Genomic DNA, 21,655 nt, shown 5'->3' on the forward strand with positions numbered 1-21,655 from the left:
ATAAAGTGGAGTTCTGTCTCTGACTCTGTATAAATATATAAAGGGATCATATAATAACCTTTCTAATGTTTTATTTACCAGTAGGTCCTTCCAACGGACACGAGGGCACCCACTTCGTTTAGAAGAAGGGAGGTTCCATTTAAATATTCGGAAAGGATTTTTTTACAATGAGAGCTGTGAAGTTCTGGAATTCCCTCCCCGAATCAGTCGTACTGGCTGATACATTATATAACTTTAAGAAGGGGCTGGATGGATTCTTAGCAAGTGAGGGAATACAGGGTTATGGGAGATAGCTCTTAGTACTAGTTGATCCAGGGACTGGTCCGATTGCCATCTTGGAGTCAGGAAGGAATTTTTCCCCTCTGCGGCAAATTAGAGAGGCTTCAGAGGGGTTTTTTGCCTTCCTCTGGATCAACTAGCAGTTAGGCAGGTTATATATAGGCATTATGGTTGAACTTGATGGACGTATGTCTTTTTTCAACCCAACTTACTATGTTACTATGTTACTTCCACAGCAGCTCTTGCCACTTCACACCACTGTAAAGGGTCGCTGTAATTCAAGGGAGATGGACAATGTCTGCACTGTAGTGAGAGCCACAACATACTAAGGTTGGGAATCAGGTGCTGTGTATTAGAATTCTAATGTGTAGTTATACAGTGCCAAAATAAGATTTTAAGAATTTAAATTGATTATTAGGCAGCATATGAATCTCTGAACACTTGGGTTTTGGGATGCCTCCAGTAAATTATAAACTCTGGATCAGATCTCCTAAATCTGTTTTTCTCTTCACCCACTCCCTAATTCCTTTCTTCATTTGCCTGCTGGACAGCGCTAGCAATGAAGGTACTGGGATGATATCTAACTGGTGGCTGTGTTGTGAAACAGTATCCCACTCTTATGAACTACATATGCCAGTTAATTTTCCTCTGCAGTTATAGGGATATAAAATGAATATGATTTATGTTAATGTGATTTGGTGCTCTAAGCAGTTAAGATTCAGCCAAATCAGAATTATGCAAAAAAAGTTGTGATACAGTTGCATCCCTAAAATAAATCCTTATAAATGTAAATGGTTCTTATGGTGACTTGGCCTTCAACACTTTTCATGACCATATAAAGACACAATACTGGTTTGTAATAACCTTATTTAACAACAGGGGATGTATTATTCCCTTTATTAATAACACATCATGGTCAGTATCTGTGCACCATTTTGAATGGTCAATATAATGAAGCGGTGTTACTTGGCACTTTCAAATAACTTTCTATATGCAGCTATTGTGCTTACCTTTTCTCCCAGTGGCTGTAGAGGTGAGACATCTTTCAGAGGGAGGGCAGGAAACTGGGAATTTTAAGCATTCCAGAGGTGAAATTGTTGGAAAAAGACAAGTGTAACATTTCAAAGAGTTTCCTGCAAAATAAAATTTTTAAAGTTAAAAAGTTCCAACTTAAGTTTTCTTTAGAAAGCTGTGTTTAAGCACACCCTGCTTATTATATTATATACACAAATTTATCACAATGGATGAATCACCAAGGATTTTCCTGTTCTGCTGAGTAGATTTAAACATGCAGTTCATGTTCCTGTTCTGTTCCTAGATCGAGAGGCCACACAGTTATCCCAGCTATCTCTCTTACTTCTATTCCTCTTTGATACCTGGTGTTTCTTATTCCTGTTGCACTACAGAAGGGACTGCTATCTCTTATTCCAATATTTCTTCAGATACCCCTATTCCCCTACAGAATACCTAGGTAGCTTTCATTGCTACTCCACTAAAACTTAATAGTATAATAATATTGCTTGTTCCCCAATAAGATTCACAGATATCTTGATAAAGGGACTGAAATGTCGGTTGTACATGCAATTATAATACACTAATATCTATTTGAACCATAAGACCCTTGGTGCTGGTTGTGTTTGATTCGGTATCTATATGGTATTCTGTGAACAGGGGCAGCTACATGGTAGCAATCTTTGGGGTGTGGTGCTGTCGTGTGGACTCTCTTTTATTTATATATATATATATATATTTCTATATCGTACATCTCTATAAGATTCCCAGCAAATCCCTATAGCAGTCATTTTTGTATATTTTTGCTTGGAGCACCCCTTTTAGGTTAAGCTTCTTTTTCAGCCCCACCCCAGGCCTAACAACACTGATTTATATAATTATCTTTCTATAATTTCAGAAACACCCAGGACAAAAAAAAATCACCAATAATCTTATTATAACAGAACTGCCTGGATTTTGAGGACAAAAAAAACAAACAAACATTCATCCCAAATCTCCCCCAAGCTGGCCTTCAGGCTAGGTCTCACCAATAAATTGTTCTGCTTCATTCCAAAATAGGTTATACACCATACTTACCACTCTGCATTAGTAGCATTAATGATAAAAAGATGGTTGAAGTGTTCATTTCTGTTTCTGCAATTCCAAGCTTTTTCTGTGCATGTGTGTGTCTGTATTGCTTCCTCTTATATGAGTTACTCTCTCACTGTAATTATTAGCCTCCTTCTACCAGTTAACAGTAATCCAATTTTGTTATGCTTCTAAAATCAGGAAATTGTATTAAGTCTGCAGCCTAGCATTATGACAGGGGAAACATCAATTAGAGTCAGAATATAACTCAGTTCAGGAAGGACCAAGTGTGATGAAAGGCAGGGTGTATTGACAGCACTTTAGACTTTACTATATTTGCAGTGGCATTATGTAAATCCACTCACTGGCTCATTGCATCTTAAATTCAAACTAGTCACGGTTACATTCAAAACCTTTAATAATAGTGCTTCTTCCTAGATCTTATTCATCCTGTCCTTCTTGTCCCCTGTACTCCGCATCTTACCACCTTCTCTGCATTGTCCGGTTAGACATATCTCCTTCTCCAAGACCTTTTCCCTCCAACAACATTCTATTATTTATCTAACCTTTAGACTGTAATCCCATGTGAACAGAGGACTTAAACTTTTTGTGTTTTTTATATTAGTATAATACTAAGAAAGACTGCATAACTGCTGGTGCTATATAAATACATTTTTATAATATGGAATGCATATTTTTCATCTGTATACACAAGTGAATATTTACAAACAGAAAGTAAATTGCAGTGCAAATGTCAAAACTACATCAGTCAGGTATGTCAGTGCTACCCAGCCTCGGGTTTCCCAATAATTTTAGATGTACCTTGTTAACAGTTTAAATTTTATTAAAATGGTGACATTACAGAATGATATCTGTGAAGCTTGTGGGCAAAAAAATGGCTACTGAAGTCTCTTGCAGGGCAATGTGCATATGGTGCATTTTGTCATGGGCTGTGTGCTCCCTCCATTTCCTTTTCCATTAAAAGAACAAAAGCATTTATGCATTACAATACCCCCGCTCTTAGGTGCAAGCTGTACCTTTAATACATTTATCAATACTGGGCATATTTGCAGTGCAGTAACCCATAGCAACCAAACAGGAAGTAGTTTTGATTAATCTGCTCTAGGTAAAGTACTGAAAGCAAATCTCTGATTGATTGCTATAGGTTAGTGCACTGAAGCAAATTTTCCCGGTTGTATTCAATGTTCCCCTGTACTGAAATTTTTGGTGGTCAAGTATTTTTTTAGTACAGCATTCTGCAGACATCTGGTGCCCCCAGACAGTTCCTTAAGAGTTTTAAATGTGAGCACTGTGATAGTCTGTCTGCCTTTTTATTGTATGACAGTAACAGTAATTAGCATTTATACAACTTTCTGTTTAACCCCACCATACAGCGGACCTCCAAGTGAAGGTTATAAATGGTGTGTATGTATGTGTTTATGGACTGTCTAAAGGTGGCCATACACGAGCAGATCCGCTCGCTTGGCGATGTCACCAAGCGAGCGGATCTTCCCCCGATATCCCCACCTACGGGTGGGCGATATCGGGGAGCATTTAGGTAAAAAAAAAAATAATCCGATCGTTTGGCCCTGGGGCCAAACGATCGGATTATTTGGGCAGCAATGGTGCAGTCAGATCTGGGGCGGCATCAACGCGCTGATGGGTCCCCGATCCGACCGGATTTTCTAACCTGGCCGATCGAGATCTGGCCAATTTCAGGCCAGATATCGGTCGGCCAGGCCGCTCTGCTCTCCCCATACACGGGCCGATTAGCTGCCGAATCGGTCCAAGGGACCGATATCGGCAGCTATAGTCGGCCCGTGTATGGGGACCTTAACACTCCTCCCGGATGTAGAGGGCTGTTAAACATTACCAAGTTAATCCTAGGTCTGTTTCCATTTAAATCAGGTATGACCGGATCCCTTTAGGTAATACTGGGAGTTGGAAAACAGTTGTACCTCAGTAGAAATTACATATAATAAATTAAGTGCAGCGACTTCCTGTGACTGGATCCTTTACAAAGTAGACACAGAGGAGTACGTTGTTAAGTTGCTCATTGTTAAGGCCCATTTACAAAGCACAGCCACAGCAGGTGTCAAGCTGTCCTGCTAGTCTGTTTGGCCGAATTGTGCTAGTGTTCTTATTGGTGCTGGGAAACCCTGGGTCTAACACCCCCTCAAAGATGAGGGTAGCCCCAGGGTTACCACAGAAGCCTGTACCAATATTAGCAGTGTACTTGCACATAAAGAATTTTTATGTAGATGTAATTTTGACATCAAATATTGAAAATGACTATATACCAACATCAAAGTTTTCATTGTAATTGCCTCAGATCCCCAGTGAAGCACAAGAAACGGAATTGCATGCGTTTGAATGCATCAGACGCAATTGCACCAAGTGCAAGTCCCCCTGGTTATACATCTCCCAGGAACAGCAATTGCATGTGTTTTAATTCATCAGATGCAATTGCACGAAGTGCAAGTCCCCCTGGTTATACATCTCCCAGGAACAGCAATGATTGCTGGGGAATAAATACAATATGGAGGCTGCAAATGTGTGTATGATTACATGGACAGCACACTGAATAGTTTGTGTATTTAGTTGAGCAATATGAAGATATTTTGTGACATTGCTTTTAAATCTTCTGTACATGCATGCAGAGTGGGGTGGATTCAAAAACAAAAGTGCCTTTGTGTAGGCAGAGCATTGAGAACTATGAAACAGTAAGCAGAGACAATGCTGTGAGTCAGTCGTGCAGGAAACGTAGTGAGTGGTGAGAGCCAGAGGGCAATAAGCAGTGAAGCACATTTAGCACAGAAGCAGCAGGAGCTTATGAAAAGCAAGGGGCAGAATTCTGTGCAGTTAGGATGGGAATATATTTGAGTAGGTTCACTTCGTATTTTTTTATTTTTGCTAAAGAGAAGTATATCTAGAAAAAGAATTCAGTTCAGGATAGCATTTAGAATCATGTGCACAGGCTGCTATAGACAGCTACAGAGAAGCAAGCAATGATAGGATTTGCTGCAAGGACACTTGGCCACAGCAAGAGTGATAGAACTTTGCATAGCCAATTTACTAATCCAGGTACCATATCCATTAGTGAGGTATTTTCAATTGACCACTAGATTATTTAAGGCTAATTGCTAACTGGGTGCTGTGGATTACAGGTATCAGATCTGTTAGCCAGAAATCCGTTATCCAGAAAGTTCTGAATTATGGAAAGGCCATCTACCATAGACTCCATTATAAGCAAATCTAATTTTTTTAAAAATTATTCCCTTTTTAAAATGGCACCTTGTACTTGATCCCAAGTAACATAAAATTAATCCTTACTGAAGGCAAAACAATCCCGTTGGGTTTAATTAATATTTAATTTTTTTTTTTTTTTTTTAGCAGAGTTAAGGTATGGAGTTCCAAATTACATATCCGTCCCATACCCATACTGCACATTTTTTTGCAGATGTGTGGTTTTATTGATCAGTGAAGGAGGAAAGAAAACTTCATGCTGACTGGGTGCTGAGAAGCGCTGAGAGTTGTAATGGCAGAACAGTAGATGGAGAGCAGAGAGGGTATTATTTTTTGGCTGTTTATTAAGCAGCATGCCTCTCCTCGTGCTTGTCACAGGACATGTGGGTTTCATCCAGTATTTCTTATTGGATAAAAAAGATTGTTATGCTTTCTTATTTTCCCAGTCAATTCATTATTACTGCTCCTCTATTTAATGTATCCTTACTATTCTGAACCTTTATTTAAACCCTTGAGCCACATTTAAATGGAAAAAAGTGTAGGTGAGTAACACAAGCATGTAAAAGGTTCCTGAGTGAGCCAATAAGAGCTATAATTGGCTACTTAATAGCCCCTTTATGGACTTGCAGCCTACAGAAGGCTCTGTTTGGCATTATACTTGGTTTTGAGCAAAACTTGACCAAACCTTGCCTTCTTACCAGAAATTCAAAAATAAGCACCTGCTTAGAGGCCACAGGGAGCAACATCCAAGGGGATGGGGAGCAACATGTTGCTCATGAGACACTGGTTGAGGATCACTGCTTTAATCCATGTAATATTACCATCTCACTATTCTACCCCTTGATCATGTTGGATCTCTCCAAATTGCTTCTCCACCACTTCCAGCCTGTTATGTAGTAATTTAATTGAATCCAGCCTTCAAATCATATGACAGCACTTTATTGCATTTCTATTAACACAGAAGGGTTTGTCATCAGCAATAGCAAAAGTGAAAAGGCTGTAACTGAGCTAAGAAGTGCACAATAACCCTTTGTGTGGAAGGATCAGTGAGCACTGAAATATTTGTTAAAATGTGTGCATAAATATACCAGTATGTATTAGCTAAAGATAACCCACACAACAGCTGGAGGGTCACAGTTTGATTCTTATCTATGAAAAAAATTATTTCTTTTTGTACTGTAATCTCCCCTTAAAATGTTCCCTGGCCTTTCCTGCAGTCTGCACCCCCAAACCCTCCCATTAACCTTTTCTTCCAGTTTTCTTTTCTATTCACATTTCTTCTATAGCGTTAAATTTTTCTTCTTCATTTTCACTCTCCTTCTTCTTTTTATGTCTCTTTTCTCCTTTCCCTTTTTTACCTTTTACCAAATCCCTGCACTGGCATTTCTCCACCCACATAAACTGACGGGTAACCACTTTAGAAGAAAGGGGGCACTTGAAGGACACGGAGCGTGTCTCTGTCTCTGAGGGAAAACACTTCCTCCCATCAGAGCATAACCCACAGAATTTGGGACGCAGAGGACGCTGTGTGTGACATCCACGGTGATTCAGCTTGAGAGGTTCTGACCAGCGCAAGACACGATTGCAATTTTTGGTGATCTTCAGAAGCTAAGAGAAGGAAGAGAAAGAAAGATGAGCTGTGAAGAAAGAAAATAAAAACAGTCCCACCTGCTTCAGTCTCAGCTGATATATTTTTATTTGTTAGGGGGTCAAAAAGAACAATGGTATCATTAAGTTAACTCACAACAATTATCCAAGCAACTTAGGCTATCAAAAGTTTGACCTTATAGAATGAAATATCTGTGTCCTAAAGGTAGTTGACTCGCCAGTTGAGTACAAGGCTAGTGGAACACTAGTGCTTGCTCAGTCTGCATAGAAACACAGGCAAGCCGTTTCATGCCAAATTCCCGTGTTTGCTTGCACCCAGGCCGATGCAAAAGCTCTGGATGCAGGCACAAGCAAAGGCTTTTTTCAGCATAGGGGAACATTAGAATCCACCCAGTGTGACATCACTCTTATTGTTGTGTGTTCATGTCTGCCTGTGACGAAAGGCATGGATGGATTTTGGCACAAAAATGCATGAGTTCACGTTATCACTCCATATATACCCTGACAGGTGGATGCTGTGCTGAGTTTTGCACTTGCATTTTAAAATCCAGTTAAAAAATAAATGTACCCTCAGGTATCACAGAGAGGTGAATTATTAAAGGGGTTGTTCACCTTTAAATTAACTTATAGAGTGCTATTCTGAGACAATTTGCAATTGGCTTTAATTTGTTATTATTTAGGGGTTTTAAGTTATTTAGCTTTATGTTCAGCAGCTCTCCAGTTTGGAATTTTAGCAGCAACTTGGTTGCTAGGGTCCAATTTAACCTAGCAACCAGGCAGTGGTTTGAAAGAGAGACAGGAATATAAATAGAGGAGGGCCTAAATATAACATAAGTAATAAAAAATGTAACAATAACACTGTAGCCTCACAGAGCAAAGGTTTTTGGCTGATGGGGTCAGTGACCCCTATTTGAAAGCTGGAGTCAGAAGTGGAAGGCAAATTACTCAAAAACTATAACAAATAAAAAATGAAGACCAATTGAAAACTTGCATAGAAAAGGCCATTCTATAACATACTAAAAGTTAACATGAAGGTGAACAACCGCTTTAAATGGGTTACGCATAAAACAAATGAAAAGAGCAGCCTTCACATGTGTTCTGTAACATTCTGGTCTGAAGCCTTCTAACTTAAACTTCAGACCATCCACTCAGCCTTGGGAGTACCACCAAGCTCAGAACTGTATCTCTGCTCCTGTCTCTGTTTCGACTTTGTCTTTTGCCTTGCTATGCCTCCCCACGCCATACTTTTCACAATCTTATAATCAAATCGATATGTTCCTTGCTTCCCTTCTTTCTTACCGTGTAGTTTCCTATGGAATACTCCCCTTTGCAGGGTCTGATCATGCACAATCTCTTCTCTGCTCTGGAAGTGCAACTTTCCTTGTCATACTTTATTCTTAATGACTGCCCAAACCCACAGGAACGGGAGCATGGTGTCCACTCTGTTGGATCCTTATTGCAAGTTATTGGTTTGATAACCATCTCTCTGTCTTTGCTGACATCTGTAAATAAATAAAAAAAAGAGAAAAAGATACTGCCATTTAACATATTGAACTGGACTGAAATATATTCATGTAGGACTATTGGTCCATTCAATATCACAGCTAGAAAGAGCCTTGACAACTAACTTGACATTATTCACTACTACTACATCCCTAACAAAACTAGGGAAAGTACATGTTTATATGCACCACTTCTTAAGAAATGCTAATATATGAATGAAGGCACAAAAACAGAGTCACAAGACCAACAGAAAGCAGACATGGTCCTAGTTTTAAAAAGGAAGTAAATTTTAAATTAGCTCTCATGAACCTGAAAGTTTAATTTCTGTAACAGAAAAGGTTATTATGGATTTTGGTTAGCTTATACACCTTTGTGACACTGACGTGAACTGCAATTTTAACAGCATGAGATAACTAGAGGTTAATAACAATTTAAAAAATATATATATTTTGGTTAATGCTATAACTCCAGAATTCAGTGTTTAAAAATTAGGGCCTTGCCTTCTTATGTTGTGGTCCCACAACAGTACCTCAGGCATCCCCGTAATTTGTCTTAAAATCTCATACCATGAGATCTGGGAGAAATACTTAGGAGCTGTCATTTACCAAAATTGGACACATTTGGCAGTAACCTATATCCAGGGGCAGAACTAGTGGTAGGTAACAGAAGCATAATGGGGAGGGGGGGCACAGCTCCTGGTGCAGACACAACCAAAAGATTTTTTGAGAATAGGCACAGTTTCTAGGCCTGCGGTTATCTGGCCCATATGGGATCAACCTTAGCCCACTGCGGATTCAGGCTGAGTCTGCTAGTCTTCTTGAAGCATCTCTCCTGCTTAAAGCTAAAGGCTAATGCCACTCGGGGGCTGATTTCCGCCTGCGGAAACCAAAGGTCGAGAATCAGCCCCAACAATTACCACACAATGGTTCTGGGTGCAGGCAAAGAAGAAAGCTAATATCAGTGTTGGGGCTGATTAAAAGCCTGTGCTTTAAAACCAATCTCCTGGAATTAATCATAGCAAAAAACATGGCACATAATCTGCAAGCCTCCAACTAACTTAAGTTAGTGAACACTAGGGTCAGAATTAGGGTTTCCACATGTCCGGACATTCTGGTTTTTAAAAGGGTTGTCTGGGTCAGAACCAAGCAGGACTCTTCTAGACTGAAGCGGCAATTGCCCAATCACTGATCGCAATGTCCCCACCCTGTGACGTCACCGCTCACACCCCTCACACCCCTGTCCAGATTTGATAAGAGGGAAATGTGGTCTCCCTGGTCAAAATGCAATGTGCTACTACAAAAAATTCTGTTGTATAAATTGAAGTGTGATTTCTAAAAAAAAAAAAAAAAAATAATAATAATAACGTAGAGCTGCCTTTGGTAAAATCATGTGACAGCAATAAGTATACAAAGAACAAACAGAGCGCATACACAATACAAAATTATGCAAAAAATATGCATTGAGTTGGAACACTGGTCATTATCCAATTATACTGTGCAGAAATAACACATAAAAATAATAAAGATTGCTGAGATACAAAATAACTGAATATTCTTTCAGGAAAGCACATGACATTTCTAAGCAATGCTCCAGAGACCCTGTAGTTACTACAATCCTCAGTTCAAGGATCTATATAAAGATACTTTTATTTACTAAAATATTTTTTACCTCATCCAGTAACAAATTACAATTTATTTAAACATTCTGCAGTAAAAACTAACTAACTGCTGTTCTGTTCTTAAGCTGGCTATACACATACCGATAATATCATACAAAAACCTAGTTTCTTATGATTTTCAGGCCGTGTGTGGGCTCCGAATTATCGTTCCAATAATTTTCGTACCATGCTGATCGTTGTTTAGTTGATTGTATCTGCGAATGTATTGTGTATCTGACTATATACAGTGGTGTGAAAAACTATTTGCCCCCTTCCTGATTTCTTATTCTTTTGCATGTTTGTCACACTTAAATGTTTCTGATCATCAAACACATTTAACTATTAGTCAAAGATAACACAAGTAAACACAAAATGCAGTTTTTAAATGAGGGTTTTTATTATTTAGGGAAAAAAAAAATCCAAACCTACATGGCCCTGTGTGAAAAAGTAATTGCCCCCTGAACCTAATAACTGGTTGGGCCACCCTTAGCAGCAATAACTGCAATCAAGCGTTTGCGATAACTTGCAACGAGTCTTTTACAGCGCTCTGGAGGAATTTGGCTCACTCATCTTTGCAGAATTGTTGTAATTCAGCTTTATTTGAGGGTTTTCTAGCATGAACCGCCTTTTTAAGGTCATGCCACAACATCTCAATAGGATTCAGGTCAGGACTTTGACTAGGCCACTCCAAAGTCTTCATTTTGTTTTTCTTCAGCCATTCAGAGGTGGATTTGCTGGTTTGTTTTGGGTCATTGTCCTGCTGCAGCACCCAAGATCGCTTCAGCTTGAGTTGACGAACAGATGGCCGGACATTCTCCTTCAGGATTTTTTGGTAGACGGTAGAATTCATGGTTCCATCTATCACAGCAAGCCTTCCAGGTCCTGAAGCAGCAAAACAACCCCAGACCATCACACTACCGCCACCATATTTTACTGTTGGTATGATGTTCTTTTTCTGAAATGCTGTGTTACTTTTACGCCAGATGTAACGGGACACGCACCTTCCAAAAAGTTCAACTTTTGTCTCGTCGGTCCACAAGATATTTTCTCAAAAGTCTTGGCAATCATTGAGATGTTTTTTAGCAAAATTGAGATGAGCCATAATGTTCTTTTTGCTTAAAAGTGGTTTGCGCCTTGGAAATCTGCCATGCAGGCCGTTTTTGCCCAGTCTCTTTCTTATGGTGGAGTCGTGAACACTGACCTTAATTGAGGCAAGTGAGGCCTGCAGTTCTTTAGATGTTGTCCTGGGGTCTTTTGTGGCCTCTCGGATGAGTTGTCTCTGCGCTCTTGGGGTAATTTTGGTCGGCCGGCCACTCCTGGGAAGGTTCACCACTGTTCCATGTTTTTGCCATTTGTGGATAATGGCTCTCACTGTGGTTCGCTGGAGTCCCAAAGCTTTAGAAATGGCTTTATAACCTTTACCAGACTGATAGATCTCAATTACTTTTGTTCTCATTTGTTCCTCAATTTCTTTGGATCTTGGCATGATGTGTAGCTTTTGAGGTGCTTTTGGTCTACTTCTCTGTGTCAGGTAGCTCCTATTTAAGTGATTTCTTGATTGAAACAGGTGTGGCAGTAATCAGGCCTGGGGGTGACTACAGAAATTGATATTGAAATTGATAAACCACAGTTAAGTTATTTTTTAACAAGGGGGGCAATCACTTTTTCACACAGGGCCATGTAGATTTGGAGTTTTTTTTCTCCCTTAATAACGTAAATCTTCATTTAAAAACTGCATTTTGTGTTCAATTATGTTATCTTTGACTAATAGTTAACGGTTTTTGATGAGCAGAAACATTTATGTGTGACAAACATGCAAAAGAATAAGAAATCAGGAAGGGGGGCAAATAGTTTTTCACACCACTGTATTTGGGGGACCTACAATGGAAGTCACTTTTGTACGATTGGTGTCTGCCAACTATTTCATGTTCAGAATATTCTCCGATTTGTATTTTATGGGCTTTAATTCAATTTCAGTCTGAATGTTAGTTTCAGATGGTTGCTTTTAAACGTACGACCAATATCCGAACGTTCCTCGGAAGAAAACTAATATCAGAATGTGTATGGCCACCTTTTACAGCCTGACTTGTTGGATTCTATGGCAGAAGAAAGCAGATAAGTAAACCCTAGCTGCTATATTTACAGAATGTAAGGTTACTGACTATTCAAGCTCAACATCTTCAAAACAAGCTATTTAATCAGAATACAAGCTGTTATATATTACATAATGTCATGTAAAAGGAAGGATAAAGCTTACAGCACTGAAATAAAGAAACTTCCATTCCAGTAGAATTTTAGTTTCATTGCTTATAACAACCTACAGCATTAAACTGCTGTTATCAGCATGAGAGAACGAGTGTCAGATATTAAAAAGAACCTCTAAAAGACCTGCTATTATGTTGTAATTAAAATGCACCCTGAAGAATAACTAGTAATAATTAGTAATTAGTAACCAGCAAATAAATTACTGATTTATAGAAGGAGAGCTGTTAGCAGCACACAAAGGGGGTTATTTTGCCGCTTGTATGACTGAAGTACCTATTAAAAACTATTCAGTAATGTAGAAATTCAGATTTGGTTCAAGATTTTACAGAATCGAAAGTTTTTATTCTCAGGTAAAGTGAACCTGTAGTTAACTCCACCTCCAGCTATCAGTGGGATCAGGGTGGTTGAAGCTGAACAACAGCAATATGAATACCCATGTATAGGACCTGTTATCCAGAATGCTTCAGACCTGGGGATTTCCAGATAAGGGATCTTTCTGTAATTTAGATCAGTGTACCTTAAGTCTGCTAAAAATAATTTCAACATTGAAAAAAAATAAAAGGATTGTCCTGCCACCAATATGGATTAATGCATTTTAGTTAGGATAAAGTACAAGGTACTGTTTTATTATTATTATTATTATTATTATTATTATTATTAAAAAGAAAATTATTTTAATTATTTGCTTAAAATGGAATCTACAGGAGATGGCCTTCCTGTAATTTAGAGTTTTCTGGATAATGGGTTTTCTGCATAAAGACAGGCTTGTCAGCAAGACCCCAGAAGCAAGTGACTTTCAAATGCGCATAGTCACAGTAAATGAACCTTAAAGGAGAACTAAACCCTAAAAATGAATATAGCTAAAAATGCTGTATCTTATATACTAAACTTTTTGTACCAGTCTAAAGTTTCATCATTTCAATAGTAATGATCCAGGATATCAAAAATGTCACAGAGGGTCACCATCATTGAATGTGTCTGCAACACTCGCATGCTCAGTGGGCTCTGAGCGGCTGTTGAAAAGCTAAGCTTAGGGGTTGTCACAACTTATTAAGTAGAAAATGAGTTTGGCCTGTAATATAGGCTGATGCTACAGAGCTAATTATTACTGCACTGGTTACTGAGCTGCCATGTAGTCATTATCTGTAATTATGAATCAGCCTTATATTGTGACATTTATATTCTATATAACCAGTATATTGTGAGTCGGTCCCTAAGCTCAGTAACTGACAGCAGCACAGAGCATGAGCAGTGAATCAGTAAAAAAGAAGATAGGGAGTTACTGGGGCATCTTTCGAGGTATTTCTTCAGTTAAGCTTAAGTTCTCCTTAAATGTCTTTTTTGCACATTTATCTTTGTGCATCTCAAAAGAAAACATAAAAAGAAAGGCTTCAATAACTTGCATAAGTGAGAGAAAGGACAGAAAAATTGTAATGATACCAAAAACAAGAAAATATATTTTTGAAGAATTACAATAAAGATGTATAATTAGAGCAAAATATACATAATGAAGCATGCTAACCCCTACATATCTGAGCTTTAATGTCATATACAGCTAACAAATAAAAGATTAACTGAACCAAAAGATCTTTTTCTGTCATAATGTTAATCTAAGTCTTTACAAAATATAGTGCCATGTACCTTTGCACACTCCTGGCTTCCCCTGCAAGTCTGGATATTCACAGCTAAGGTTCTGATTTGGATTGCATGGTCTTAGTCCATCACATATGGCACCTTCTTCCTGGGCACACACCTCGCATCCGCAACCACAGGTATCCAGGATTTTTTCTGCTTTCACAGAGCATATGTCATTCACTGGGCATACACACCTATGGGGACAGCCCTAGAGTGGAAAGGGAAATTAGCAGTTTAACATCAGTCATATAATGATAATTTTCACAGTGAAATATATATTTAAAATGTCTATACAATTAATGCAAATATTTTGTTGTTTATATTAATGAGAAGATACCCTTCAATGCTAACTCTAAGGGGTACCTCTATGCATCATAATTCATAAATCTCCAGCACCATCCCATTTTATATAATCTAGGCTCAGTGCTCCTTGCCCACAGAATGATATCCATCCCTATTACTTTTGCCTGCAGCCATATGTTCATTCCTAAATCTAAATCCTTTTACTTATGCTTTAACACTAAGGGGGCCATTTACTAACGTTTGTATTTTTTCCCTGTATTCGTATGTTTTTGCACTAAAGCAAGATTGTTTTTGCAAAAAAATTTAAATTTTTCGCCATTTATTTTGCGTCAAAACCAGAAAATACACAAATGTAAAAATACACCATCTAAAAGCTGTGGAGGTCACGTAGAAGTCAGTGAGAGCTGTCAATGGCAGTATATTTGCAGTCCTTTTACTTTGGGGTATTCAGGTTTTTTGTATTTTTTGGGGGGAGCTATTAGTGTTATTTAAGTGATGTAAATTCACAATAAGAGGTTTTTCACATTTTTTAATGCATTTTGGCATCCAAGTTTTTTTATTATTAAATAAATAAGGAAACATTTGTGCCTTTCTTATTTGTGAGTTTAGTCCAAGTAGAAAAAAACTTTTAAAACTACACAAACTCAAATTTTGATAAATCTGCCTCCAAAGGGGCCTATTTATTATTAATCCTCCATTGGGACTGGGTCATTAAATGTAAGTGAGCTCTTCATCTTGTTTGAGTTTTATAACATTGATGCATCAATTTTTTCATGGCCACATTTCTTCCCAAGAATAAAGAGCTTGCCAAGTTACTAGTGTCAAGCTTTATATTTTCTGAAAATACACAATGTTAAAAATAAGATTACCATGGAAAAAAATCAATCATGGAAAAAATGCTAGCACGCTATAGAATTTTCTTGCACTTTATTACATCAAAGAACCAATCCCAACACACAATACAAAATCTGCCTCTCTACGTTTGCAAATATTAACCATATTTTTAATACAGAAAATAAATCATAAAAACGTACCTGTTTATCTCCGAAGACAAATTCAAAATTTAACAAAGTCAAACCTAGGATAAAGTTACACAGCTCCATATTTGCTTAAAAATGATCAGAGTGTTCTGCAGTATGGATATAAAGCTGCAAGGGAAGCTTGGGTCAGGGTTAATATGGGGGTATGGCATTTTAATATGGTGATTTAAAAATAAAGCATGTCTGGAGGTTGAGATAAAGATAGAGGAAACGGATATTTGCAATGTGGATATTGGCGTTTTCCTGGAGACAGTTTACTCAACTGGCTCCTTATATAGAAAGTGTAATTCTTACCAAAATGTTTTAAACTTTTTGTGAATGTTATTGCAACTGAAAGCAGTATTTGTTTATCCTTTGTGTCCTCTGGTTCTGACTCCTGGAACAATGCAACAGGTTGGTTCTACTCTGTCACTTAGCAGGCTTCTGCTTCATTCTTTCAGCAGGCAGAAGTATAAGTACACAGCATATAAACAGTCAGATAGGCACTGCTGTCTATGTCACTTTTATAAATCACCATTTCTATTTAATGTAATTGGAGATATACTTATAAAGCATTATGCCAAAATGTGGAGAGTCCCTTTAATAATGCATCTTCTTACAAAATCAGTAGTTACATAAAGCTAGAAAAAAATAAAGCTTCACAAAATATATTGTTAATACTGTAGGGGTTCTTAACAGGGTTGGATTTATCAGAAAATATTTCCTTTGGGTTTACTTATCTAAACTACCAGAAGATGCAAAATGAAAAATGTATTTTAATAGTACAAAGGAAGTGTTTTTCACTGAGATAAATAGTTTTTTTGTGTCACATGTAGACAGATCATTCAGTAATATGTTTTAGATCAGTTTGTGAGTGCATGCTAGTACATTTAGAATTACTCATCTCAGCAATATCATCATCAGTTACCTGGTCAGTCCCTATATTTATATGAGGGATAATGTACATTGTTAGACCTAAGGATAGGAAATGTCAGAGAGGAGTTCCATTCTTCTCTTAATTTTTCTTATACTTAAAGTAAGATGTTCATAATGTCTTGCAATAAAATGCAAACTTCATTTTTAAGCAACAGTGGCTGGGGGCAGACATGGAGGAAAAGAAGTTAGAGGAAAGGTGTCCATGCCACACAGTATGGGACGTCAGAAGCATAGGCGGAGGGTGACTTTTTTGTTTGGGGAGGCTAAAGATGGGCCATACTGAGTCTGACCTATAGCTACTGTGGATTCGCTGCTGGTGTAAAAAATGAACTTCCCAACTACCTCTTGCCGTTCCCAGTGACTCCCAGGGATACTTTGCAAAAGTGCGGGTGGGGGGGATTTTTTTAACCCTAAAATGCTTAGAATGTTAATTTTTAATATAAGGTAGACATTGATATTCTGAGACGATTTGCAATTGGTCCTCTTTTATTTTTAATGGTTTTTCGGTTATTTAGCTTATTGTTCAGCTGCTCTCCATTTGGTATTTCAGCAGCTATCTGGTTGCTAGGGTCTTATTTACCAGGTAGTGGTTTAAACAAGAGATGGGAATATGAATAGTTAAGGGGCTGCATGGAAAAATAAAACTGTAGCTTCACAGAGCAATACTTTTTGGTCAGTGACCCTCATTTGAAAGCTGGAAAGAGGCAGAAGCGAAAGGCAAATTATTCAAAAACTTATATAAAACGCAGTCTTTATATATAAAACCAGCACATTATATGCCATGAGGAGCAGTGGGTACTGAGGGCAGATATTCAGGCCCTGGCACTATAACACTGGCACTGATACACAACATTGGCTCCACTGTAACTAACTAGAAATGAAAAAAACAATGACAAAAGTAAAAGAAAAATAGAAAGTGCAAACAAACAATCTAATATATAAAAACACAATGAGCTTTGTCAGGGGGAAAAGTTAACTTACCCTCCATCTGTTAGGGCAGGGGATAGGGATATTATAGATGTCAGGTGACAAAAAACAATTTAATTTCAGCTAGTGGGTGAGTCTTTAGAACATATACAGTATAGTATAGTGCCTGTGTATAGTGCCTGGGTATAGTGCCTGGGTATAGTGCCTGTGTATAGTGCCTGGGTATAGTACCTGTGTATAGTGCCTGGGTATAGTGCCTGGGTATAGTGCCTGGGTATAGTGCCTGGGTATAGTGCCTGTGTATAGTGCCTGGGTATAGTGCCTGGGTATAGTGCCTGGGTATAGTGCCTGTGTATAGTGCCTGTGTATAGTGCCTGGGTATAGTACCTGTGTATAGTGCCTGGGTATAGTGCCTGGGTATAGTGCCTGGGTATAGTACCTGTGGGATGAAAACTGCAGCAAAAGTTCAAAGTTGGTTCTTGGGTAAAGTTTCCAGCCTGCAGATTCTTCTTTTTTTAGTCTTCAATTCTGCACTTGCCTCCAGTTTGCAAAATCTCCCGATCCCTGTCTGCATCTGCGCCTTGATTGGTCAATTTTACTGCCTGTCAAGAAAGCTGTGCTCTGATTGGATAATCCACAAGAAGAAAGATCCAATCAGAGCACAGCTGATTTCTGCAGAACCCGGAGAAGATTTGCAGGGCAGTGCAGAAACGGAGCCAGGTTTTAAGGTGGCAAAGCAGGTTTGGGGAGGCTTAGCCTCCCCAAGCCTTATTGAAAATCCGCCTATGGTCAGAAGTGGTGTGCTTGATTTTTAGTATGACCATAATACAAATCATCTTCTGCCTGGATTGGAAAAGAGTTTGATTGCTGTCAGCCAATGAAAATCTTAGCACAAATGTTTTTTGCACATAAACAGATGTATTTCAGAAGACTATATTTGCATGATATAAATGTTAGTCAGCATGTCTAGTTATCTGGTAAGAAACAGTATGACCAGTGAATATATACAGATATCCTAGAATGTTTAAGTTACCAGATTATATGTAAAGCTACGCTGGTTGCAGATTACCTGCAATACCATATTTAATACCATATGGCAATATGGGTCTGGCTTCCATTAGCTTTAGTTAGGATGTGTTTGCAACACAGGGCTATAATAAACCTGCATAACTTGCAATACACAAACTATTGAGTGATGTCATACTTCTCATGATCTATCAGCATCAAGTGAACTAGAAGAACTTTTCACTGGATGAGAATAGCACAATGGGGATTTAACATTGAAATGGCACAGACTTACATGCAGTAACAGTGAGGCAGACATATGAGTAAAACTGGCAAGACTCAGGGAGGCTGTCACCAAGAAAATACAAACATTTGTGAGAACACTGACAAAATTTTAGCCTCATGAAAATATGACCCCCTCTTCTAGATTACAACAGGAACCATGCAAAACTGGTCATTGGGTAAAATAGGTCACCATCCCTGACCGGTAAAAGAAGCTCATGCCAAATTAATATTAACTAGTGAAAATACTCAGTATTATCAATGAAAACCACACTACTTTAACTGGCAAAGTAGATGAGCTGAAAGAGGGAGAAAGAAGAGAGAAAAAATGACACAAGATGAAAAATTAATTAAAGAACTGAAGGACATAATAAGGCATTTGGCAGGTCACACAGACATCATGGCACAGCAATTTTCTAATCTTGAGGCCAGTTGGAAGACCTTAAAAACAGACTGGTGCATTAAACATCTCCCTGGTCTATAGTTGAAGGTACTGAAGTGGATACTGAAATTGGCTGACATAACTAGTACTACTTCTCTCCTGCATTCATAGTTGATGACGAAGAGGATTTCTGGATCCTGGAACTGCTGGTAGCATCTCCTAGACGACTAATAGCAAGCATCCTGATCTACCAGGGCAGAGATAAGCAAAGAAAACAGGAAAAACTATATGAGTCGTATGATAATCAAAGGATCTGCATTTGTCCTGTCCAGGGGATACATGTAGTAGGAAAAGTTGGCAATGTCTTGGTATACAGGGCAATAGTGATGTGTTCCTGATAAATCAGAATTGTCACTATCTCTTTTAAAGGAGTAATTGAGACACTAAGGGGACCATTTACTATCTATCAGATTTATGTTTTCTCAATTCGGATTTTTAGCACTAAAAGTCGCAGAAAAAAAGTTGCAACTTTTTCAAGATGCGTCAATATGGCTAAAAATCCAAATCCGACAATTTACCAGCTAAAACTTGCCAAGATCATGTAGAAGTCAATGGCAGAAGTCCCTTCCCTTTCCTTTCCTTGAAGATCCTTCTTTTGTAGGGTTCTGATTTTTTTTTGCTGGTTTTTGTTCAACTATTCGGTAAAGTAGAAGTTTGGGTGCAAGTCAAAAATGTCTGCAGACTTTTCTTATCTGATTTTTTTAGTAAATGTCAGACATTCAAGGAAAAAAGTTTAGTCGAAATTTAAAAATAAAAAAAATGAGAAATTTTAGAGTTTTAGTAACTCTTCCCCTAAATTTTAGACATGCAAACTTTGGTAGTATAAAGGCTTCTCTGCAATATATTAACTGGGAAATACTTTTCTCAGAGTTAACACAGATGAAAAAAGGAGTGTTTTTAAAATGCTGCTTAATAAATATACATGTAAGTACAGTATATTCCCCTTGTAAGCAAGGAATGATATCACAAAGCAGAACCTTTATGGCTTCACAGAAATGTTAAGTGTAAAGGTTGGTAAGTGAAAATGTGCATTTAAGGTATTCAAGTTAGCTGGGTCAGCTGAAACTTTTATTAGGTACAAAGAAGCCAATAAAGCATGCAACAAAACGCTATCAGGCAAGCTAAAACATAGAATGAAAGGGGCACTGCATAAACAAGAAATGTAAAATAGTTTTAAATAAATAAATAGCAAAAAAGATTTATATATATGCACTGGGGGTCATTTTTGTCTTTTTTCCACCTAAAGTAACTATGTAAGTCAGTTACATATTTGTGTATGGTAAAAGAATATGAACCTCTAAGATTCTCAGTTCATTTGAAGGCAATGTGTCATGTGTTTCAATCAATCTATTTTCCGACTCACAAGTGTTTTTTCCTGCGCTTCCCTGTGGTGGCGGGGGGGCTATACTAACACAGGTGCATGTAAGTGCCGAACGCAGGTGGAACACAGCATGTTGCGTTCGCCGCTTACATGTGCCTCTGCTCACAGTCCCCATCGGTGCTTCCCTCCTCCAAAATAAATAAATTAACAGGGACAGTACATGCATCATCTGTGGAACCTTTTAAAACACACTTGCATTGACTTTTTCTATGGAATACATGTGAGCAAGCTGGACCCTGTTTGCTTGTATTTCCCAAGTGGCTATCTAGTAAATCACACACATGTGAACTAGCTAAATGGATCCCATTTGCTACAAATAGTGTTCTGCACATCTGAAGTCACATACATACACTTTGGGCCAGATTCATTAAAGTACAAATTTGAATCATGAAATCCTATAATTTCTGATGTTTGCAAAAGTCATGAAAATTGAATTTGTTTGAATACGAAGATTTTGTACTTACTATCCGAAAGTTCCGAAATTTTCGTATTGAAACGATCATTTGCGAATGGCGATCCGATAGTCACAATATTTTCGTATCTGAAGGATCGTAAACAGCAGGAAAAGCTTTCTGACTTTGAACCTTCAATGCATGATTTTGCCAAAGGACTCAATGGCACTCTGCAGCTCCAACCTGGCCCATGGAAAGTCACGATACTGAAGCTTGAATGAATCCGAAACTTTCGTACTCATTGCGACAAGTACGATTTTTGAAATTGGTGCAAAGTATGAAAAAGTCGCACAAATTAATGAAAATATCGCAGAAAATACACAAAAGTTGTAAACTTTAGAAAAAATAAATTTTTTTTGTATTTGGACCTGTCGCACTTTAATGAATATGCCCTTTTGTATCTCATATGGGCATCTTGCTTTTTCAGATAAACAATCTTGTTTACCTAGACAATGCACCACATTTAGTCTGTTGGTGCCAACATAGATTTATTGCATTAACTTAAATGTTTTTATGTCTTTGTATTAAAAGTGCATGTATAATTAGAGGTGTTCTTTAAAGGGGTGGTTCACCTTTAAGTTAATTTTTACTATGATATAGTGTCCTATTCTTAGCAATGTTGCAGTTGGTCTTCAT

General features: G+C 38.0%; 1 protein-coding gene across 1 annotated transcript; it reads right to left on the bottom strand.

Moving 5' to 3' along the window:
- Positions 1-6,521: 6,521 nt before the first annotated feature.
- On the bottom strand, positions 6,522-15,759 carry ctgfl (connective tissue growth factor-like). Its single transcript, XM_002939456.5, has 4 exons — positions 15,610-15,759; positions 14,279-14,480; positions 8,512-8,714; positions 6,522-7,212 (listed from the first exon to the last, which is right to left on the bottom strand). The coding sequence occupies exons 1-4, from the start codon at positions 15,676-15,678 to the stop codon at positions 6,874-6,876; spliced, it is 813 nt and encodes a 270-aa protein (XP_002939502.1). The 5' UTR covers positions 15,679-15,759; the 3' UTR covers positions 6,522-6,873.
- Between the last annotated feature and the right edge of the window lie 5,896 nt (positions 15,760-21,655).

The sequence above is a fragment of the Xenopus tropicalis genome, chromosome 8, assembly GCF_000004195.4.
Source record: "Xenopus tropicalis strain Nigerian chromosome 8, UCB_Xtro_10.0, whole genome shotgun sequence".
Taxonomy (NCBI): domain Eukaryota; kingdom Metazoa; phylum Chordata; class Amphibia; order Anura; family Pipidae; genus Xenopus; species Xenopus tropicalis.

What these genes read in the sequence shown, in the direction of transcription:
- ctgfl (XM_002939456.5), bottom strand. Translation starts at nt 15,678, where the DNA reads ATGGAGCTGTGTAACTTTATCCTAGGTTTGACTTTGTTAAATTTTGAA. An exon ending in GAAGCCAGGAGTGTGCAAAG is followed by an intron (nt 8,715 to 14,278) that starts GTACATGGCACT and finishes ATTTATTTACAG; the next exon opens with ATGTCAGCAAAGACAGAGAG. An exon ending in ATTCCATAGGAAACTACACG is followed by an intron (nt 7,213 to 8,511) that starts GTAAGAAAGAAG and finishes TCCTTCTCTTAG; the next exon opens with CTTCTGAAGATCACCAAAAA.